At 54.7% G+C, this 7,500-nt stretch overlaps 1 protein-coding gene across 1 annotated transcript in view; it reads right to left on the bottom strand.

The window, feature by feature from the left end:
• cnksr2a (connector enhancer of kinase suppressor of Ras 2a) overlaps positions 1-7,500 on the bottom strand; it is a 99,366-nt gene that overhangs the window by 28,521 nt on the left and 63,345 nt on the right. Inside the window, exons 10-13 of the mRNA XM_036520872.1 lie at positions 7,261-7,394; positions 6,631-6,842; positions 5,707-5,796; positions 1-216 (exon numbers count right to left, since the gene is read on the bottom strand). The exon at positions 1-216 is cut by the window's left edge and continues 2 nt beyond it. Coding sequence (XP_036376765.1) covers positions 1-216; positions 5,707-5,796; positions 6,631-6,842; positions 7,261-7,394 — 652 coding nt within the window. The remainder of the gene's footprint in view (positions 217-5,706; positions 5,797-6,630; positions 6,843-7,260; positions 7,395-7,500) is intronic.

Genomic DNA, 7,500 nt, shown 5'->3' with positions numbered 1-7,500 from the left:
GGTAGAGTGAGGCGGAGTCCGAGCTGGGCGTGGACATGGACTCCTGTCTCAGCACCTCCATCTGGAGGGCAGGCAGCAGGGCATAGTGCCCCGGGCTGCCCCCCTTCTCACTCTTCTTCTTCGACCGCTTGCCCGTGTCCCGTTTCCCGCTGCGGCTCGTCAGGTAGTCCTCGGGCGGGGCCTTCTCCTCGCCCACGTAGCGCATCAGAGAGTTCTCTGCCAATGAGACACCAAGCGACACCGTCACTCCACCAATCACAGCGCACTTTCAGTGGGCAGAGAGCTTCCTCCACCAATCACACGCACTCCAGCTCAGAAAGGCCTCTACACTCAACAACAAACCGCCACAGAAGGACGGACACAGGTTTGGCAGCCTTCCATGTTAAACTTTCTTATATTCCTACAACATCACACACTGGCTATTTACCAATGAATCAGAGACAAAGAGACAGTTACTGTGCGTGCAAAAACACTAGACAGGTCAGTCTCATCCCCAGAACGCTCATCACAGAAAGCAATCACCCCAGGAGAGCACTAATCAGAGGAAACGCTAATCAAAGGAACACTCTCCTCACAGGAGACATTCGTCACAGTAAATACAATTATCACAGACAGGAAAGGATTCACAGGGAGCACTCATCACATAAGCAGGAAACACTCTCTTATCACATGAATCATTCATCCCCGAAAGCAATTACTGCAGGCAACACTGATCACCGGGATGTTTTCATCACAGTCAGTACAATGATGGCAGCAAATACAGCGGCTGTAGACAGCATCATTATCCCAAGAAAGACTTCAGTGCTTGAGATCCCTGTACTCTGCTGGGACTGCAGTGTAGCATCGTGGAAAAGATCAGGGCTGGTTTGATTCCCTGTTGGGGCACAGCTGCTGTACCCTTGGGAAAAGCACTTAACCCAGATGTGCCTCAGTAGATATCCAGCTGCATAAATGGACGGCATGTAAAAACTGTAACCTATGTAAGTGGCTGTGGATAACAGCATCTGCCAAATGACAGTAAGGTGATGTAATGCTTCAGAGACCCCTGAACATCTTTGATGCTTTTTTGCAGCCTCTGAGCTGGAACAGCCCCCCCCCCCCCCCCCAACCACCTGCCCAAGGCCACCGTGGCTGAAAGATGGAGACCCCAAGCCAGTGACCACACACCCCCCACCCCCTCACACCACCCCACCCTGCTGCGCAGAACTAACCACAGACACATGGACAAACAAACACTGGTGAGAGCTCCGCCCACCTGTCCCTCTGTTGCCCGGCAGCAGCCAATGGGATGCGACACATGAGGGAGAGCTGCTGTCGAAGTCACCATGGCAACAGAGTGCCTCCATCAGACCGTCGGTTCTGATGGTGAAATTTATTTTTACAACAACACCGTTAATATTTCATCTGCCGCCAAAAGAGGGAGGGATAGACAGACAGAAAGAGAGAGAGAGAAGGGGGGCAAAGAGAAAGGTAGACACAATAGCTTTATTTTACCTCTATGCCCCTCCCATTATTGACTGTTCTGTCTTTATTAAATATCTGTTTTGGAAATATAATACCCTCTGTCAGCAGAGCCAGTAAAACTGATTTGGATTTGATATTGAACAGAAGAATCAGAGACAGACAGGGCCGGAAAGAGAGAGAGTGTAAGAGAGAAGGGGGAAAGAGAAAGAGGTATTGAGAAAGAAAGAGGGAGACAGAGAAAGAGGAAGCGAGAGAGAGAGGACATAAGGGAGAAAGAGAGAGAGGGAAGGAGGGAGAGAGAGTGAGAGCGGGAGTCGGAGAGAGAGAGAGGGAGAGGGAGAGAGGGAGAGAGAGAGGGAGAGAGGGAGAGAGAGGGAGAGAGAGTGAGAGCGGGAGTCGGAGAGAGAGAGAGAGGGAGAGAGAGAGAGAGAGAGAGGGAGAGAGAGGGAGAGAGGGAGAGAGAGAGGGGGAGAGAGAGAGGGAGAGAGGGAGAGAGAGAGGGAGAGAGGGAAAGAGAGGGAGAGAGAGTGAGAGCGGGAGTCGGAGAGAGAGAGAGAGCGGGAATGGGAGAGAGTGAGAGAGAGAGGGAGGGGGAGAGAGGGAGGGAGGTCAGCAGAGAGAGAGAGAGAGAGAGGGAGAGAGAGAGGGGGAGAGAGAGAGGGAGAGAGGGAGAGAGGGAGAGAGAGAGGGAGAGAGGGAGAGAGAGGGAGAGAGAGTGAGAGCGGGAGTGGGAGAGAGAGAAGGGGGTGTGGAGGGGAAGATCAATGTTGAATTCAGGATAATCAGTTTGTCAGGCTAAGAAGCAGCGCAATGAGAAAGCCACCCTCGGGTCAAACTTTCCTCACTTTCATCCACACACAGCAGAAAGGTGCCGCAGGTAAATCCAATCAGTTACCGGTGTGACTGGATGTAACACACCTCACACGCCTGTCAGCTCAGCGCAGGACCCTCAGGGCACGATGTCATCGTTCAGCTACAGAGCACTAACAGAGCCGCAGCAGGACAGAGAGAGAACGAGGGAGCGAGGGAGAGAGAGTGAGGGAGCGTAGAAGAGAGCATTACAACTGCAGCCATGCCTGATGTTACAGAGACATTACGAGGCTACTCTAACCTGGTCCTGGAGGGCCGCAGTACCTGCAGGGCTACTCTATCCTGGTCCTGGAGGGCCGCAGTGCCTGCAAGGCTACTCTACCCTGGTTCTGGAGGGCCACAGTGCCTGCAGGGCTACTCTACCCTGGCCCTGGAGGGCTGCAGTGTCTGCAGGGCTACTCTAACCTGATGCTGGAGGGCCGCATTGCCTGCAGGGCTACTCTAACCTGGCCCTGGAGGGCCGCAGTGACTGCAGGGCTACTCTAACTTGGCCCTGGAGGGCCGCAGTGCCTGCAGGGCTACTCTACCCTGGTCCTGAAGGGCCACAGCGTCTGCAGGGCTACTCTCCCCTGGTCCTGGAAGACTGTAGTATCTGCAGGTTTTCATTCCAGTCTGACTCACTGACTGCACTAATGACTGCCTTAATTGGACAAATAGTCCAAGACTCACTGCAGGTTTGCAGGGTCCAGTGGGTACAGGAAGATCTGGACCCAACCATCAGCCCCTGACCATGCAGATGACCACTCCTCTTTCTGTTCCTGACCATTCAAATGACACCACTCCGGGTGGTCACCCATGCACACTGACCACGCCCCCAAGTGGTCAGTCCATACAACTGAAAGGACTCCTCCACCAAGCAGAGCCCAACCAGGTGACCGTGCCTCCAGCCAGCCTCACTTCCTGTGCCACTTCCTGCTTTCCCCGGCCTTCCTAACTCCTCACACAGATGGACTTGCGAGGAGGCGGGGCCTGTAAGCCACCTGCGTCTCCTGCTGAACACAATGCAGGCAGACAGCGGAGTTTAGCAGGATCAAACAGCAGCCAGGAGCTGATCCTGCCGCTCAGATCCACAGAAGCGCTGCCAACAGCAGCACGCAGGGGAAGGAGGCCCACATGTCAGCATTAATCACACACACACACACACACACACACACACACACACACACACACACACACACACACACACACACACAAGCTCCCACACTGTCTGGGGTGAGTGTAGTAGAGAGAGGGTGAATGAGGTGGGTGCAGAGGGTTACTGTGAGATCAGTACTGGGGGTTACTGTGGGATCAGTGCTGGGGGTTACTGTGAGATCAGTGCGGAGGGTTACAGTGAGATCAGCGGTGAGAGTTACTATGAGATCAGTGCGGAGGGTTACTATGAGATCAGCGGTGAGGGTTACTGTGAGATCAGTGTGGAGGGTTACTGTGAGATCAGTGCAGAGGGTTACAGTGAGATCAGCGGTGAGGGTTACTGTGAGATCAGCGGTGAGGGTTACTGTGAGATCAGCGGTGAGGGTTACTGTGAGATCAGCGGTGAGAGTTACTGTGAGATCAGTGCAGAGAGTTAATATGCAACATGTGGGAGCAGCAGTGGAGAGACAGACAGACACACCCTGTTACTCTGATACGGCAGAGAGACAGACAGACAGACAGACACGCCCTCTGACTCTGACACTGCAGAGAGACAGACAGACAGACAGACACGCCCTCTGACTCTGACACTGCAGAGAGACAGACAGACAGACAGACACGCCCTCTGACTCTGACACTGCAGAGAGACAGACAGACAGACAGACATGCCCTCTGACTCTGACACTGCAGAGAGACAGACAGACAGACAGACACGCCCTCTGACTCTGACACTGCAGAGAGACAGAGATTCAACTCTCTATTTACTGTTTGTGATGAGTGTTAGATGGCAGGGTCTTCATTTTCTGTCTCATTCTTGTGACACGTATGGAAAAATGCTTCATTAATGCAGAAAATTCTCATCTGAATTTGAGATAGAGAGGGAGAGCGAGAGAAAAGGGGAGAGAAGGAAGGAGAGAGGGAGAGAGAGAGAGAAAGAGAGGAAGAGAGAGAAGGAGGAAAGGAGGGAGGGACGGGGGGGCAGAGGGACAGAGGGAGAGAGACGCTGGGACACAGTGACAGGGTGTGAGGCCCTCTGTTGGGATCTGAGTGGAGCTGAAGCAGCCCTGGGTGAGGGGGTGTGAGGCCCTCGGTTGGGATCTGAGTGGAGCTGAAGCAGCCCTGGGTGAGGGGGTGTGAGGCCCTCGGTTGGGATCTGAGTGGAGCTGAAGCAGCCCTGGGTGAGGGGGTGTGAGGCCCTCGGTTGGGATCTGAGTGGAGCTGAAGCAGCCCTGGGTGAGGGGGTGTGAGGCCCTCGGTTGGGATCTGAGTGGAGCTGAAGCAGCCCTGGGTGAGGGGGTGTGAGGCCCTCGGTTGGGATCTGAGTGGAGCTGAAGCAGCCCTGGGTGAGGGGGTGTGAGGCCCTCGGTTGGGATCTGAGTGGAGCTGAAGCAGCCCTGGGTGAGGGGGTGTGAAGGCTCGGGACGGGTGCTCTCTGCCCGCTTTCACTCACAGAGCTGCTAATTAGGGAGGGAGGAGCAGAGGGCCTCACTCAGAGAGACTCACCTGCTGCTCTCACTGCAGCAAACTGAGGGCTATTTTTACGCTCACACCCGGGACAGATACGCCCTACACAGCGGCCACGGCGCACCCTACACAGCGGCCATGACGCACCCTACACAGCGGCCATGACGCACCCTACACAGCGGCCATGACGCACTCCTCACAACGGCCATGACGCACCCTACACAGCGGCCATGACACACTCCACACAGCGGCCATGACGCACCCTACACAGCGGCCATGACGCACTCCACACAGCGGCCATGACGCACTCCACACAGCGGCCATGACGCACTCCACACAGCACACACTCTTCTCTACCCCTGCATACAGCTGGGAATTTACTGAGGCAAATGCAGGCTGTTGTACCTGGGAATCAGAGCAGCAACCTTGCCATTCTGCCACACAAGAACTCACTCCTCCCTCCCCTCTCCTCTCTCCTCCCTCTCCTCTCCCCCTCTCCTCTCCTCTCTTCCCTCCCCTCTCCTCCTCTCCCCTCCCCCTCTCCTCTCCTCTCCTCCTCTCCCCCTCCCCCTCTCCTCTCCTCCCCTCTCCTCCTCTCCCCCTCCCCCTCTCCTCCCCTCTCCTCCCCTCTCCCTCTCCCTCTCCCTCTCCTCTCCCCCTCTCCTCTCCCCCTCTCCCCCTCTCCTCTCCTCCTCTCCTCCGCTCCTCCTTTCCCCCTCTCCCTCTCCCTGTCCTCTCCTCTCCTCCTCTCCCCCTCTCCTCTCTCACACTCACCTCTCCTGCCTTCTCTGCGCAGTTTGGCTGGGTCCTCATAGTCTCCCACCCAGTTATATTCCACAGGCATGGAGATCGGTCTCAGTCTGCCTGAGGGAGAGACACACACACAAAGACACACTCAAACCCCACACAGAGGAAGCCTTAGATTCACTCCTACCAGGCACACACACGCACACACACACACACACACACACACACACACACACACACACACGCACACACACACACACACACACACACACGCACACACACACACACACACACACTCACAGCAGAGGTTAAGCATCCCCCAGTGAGGCTCTGTTTGTTGTTTGTTCCCTGTAATTTGGCTGTTTCCGTCTGCAGAGTGTCTGGAGACTCTTAAGATTGATCTGGTGAAAATTTTAATTGTTTCCCTCCCCAGCTGGGAGCAAAAGTAACTGCATAGGGCAGACTGTAGGGATGCTGTCTGCACATTATTCTACTTGTGAAGAAGTGAGTCACATTAAGCAGAGTCAGCACTTCCTCCGCCACTCGCAGGCTTATGAAATCACTATTATTATGTGTTCTAGCCCAAACTGCAAACACCGGCAATACCTCACTGCCTCTGACTGACCTGGCTCTCTCCGCAGGGCAACTTCTGCTTCTCACACATGGCTCATGTTATAAACATGATACAAGCCTGTTATAAACATGTTATAATGCTATATTGGTCACAGAATACCTCACTCAAGCTCTACCTGGACACATCGGGTTACACTGCTGAAATCAGAAGACAGCACATTCCAGGGGAAAACAAAGATAAAGCGATCCCACCCAAAGCCTTTCTACTTCCCTCTCAATGTGAGAGGAGCTTTGTCTGTCTAAGTGCTCCCTATGTACCGACCGGGCGGATGCTGGGCGGGGCTTGTGTTGGGCAGGCGGGGTTGGGGCGGGGCGTACCATACGTGGGGGTGCTGTCCCTGCGGCCCTGGGCGGAGCCGCGGTTCTTGTCGTACTCGTAGCAGTACAGGACTGCCTCCTCCTCCAGCATGGTGAAGCGCTTGCGGTACTCCTGGTCCAGGAAGGAGTTGGGAGACTCCGAGCCCTTAGCAACCGGGACACTGCCATGGTGACGGGACACGTCGTCACCCGGTAGGTTTCCCTTCTCATCTCTGCAGCAATGGAAGGAGTCACCTTACACACAGGTAACACCACCGTACAGGTAACATCGCTGTAAATACACAGAGTCAGCTCCAGGAGTAACCTTACACACAGGTAACACCACCGTACAGGTAACATCGCTGTAAATACACAGAGTCAGCTCCAGGAGAAACCTTACACACAGGTAACACCACCGTACAGGTAACATCGCTGTAAATACACAGAGTCAGCTCCAGGAGAAACCTTACACACAGGTAACACCACCGTACAGGTAACATCGCTGTAAATACACAGAGTCAGCTCCAGGAGAAACCTTACACACAGGTAACACCACTGTACAGGTAACACCACCTCACCATTTTGGGACTAGTAAAGCACAGGTATAACACAGGTCAGTGCAGCTCAGCCCACAGTCAGTGCGGGGGGTACCTGGGGGTGTACGGCTCGGCTGGGGGGGGTGGGATGTAGAGGTCCTGCAGGGCGGAGCTGTCCCGCTTGGAGGGGGTGCTGATGGTGCTGGTGGGCGTGGCCGCACTGCTCGTGGGGCTCTTGGGAATGATGGGCTGTGGAGACAGACAGAAGCAGTCGATTAAAGAGAGGGATGTTGATAAGCAGAGTTCTCTACATAAACATGTGTCTAAATTCTCTGTATAAATGTCTATGTGTGCA

The sequence above is a fragment of the Megalops cyprinoides genome, chromosome 2 (genome assembly GCF_013368585.1).
Source record: "Megalops cyprinoides isolate fMegCyp1 chromosome 2, fMegCyp1.pri, whole genome shotgun sequence".
In the NCBI taxonomy this organism is placed as follows: domain Eukaryota; kingdom Metazoa; phylum Chordata; class Actinopteri; order Elopiformes; family Megalopidae; genus Megalops; species Megalops cyprinoides.
The sequence above is the reverse complement of the archived record's forward strand: the minus strand, read 5'-3'. Positions and strand labels throughout refer to the sequence as shown.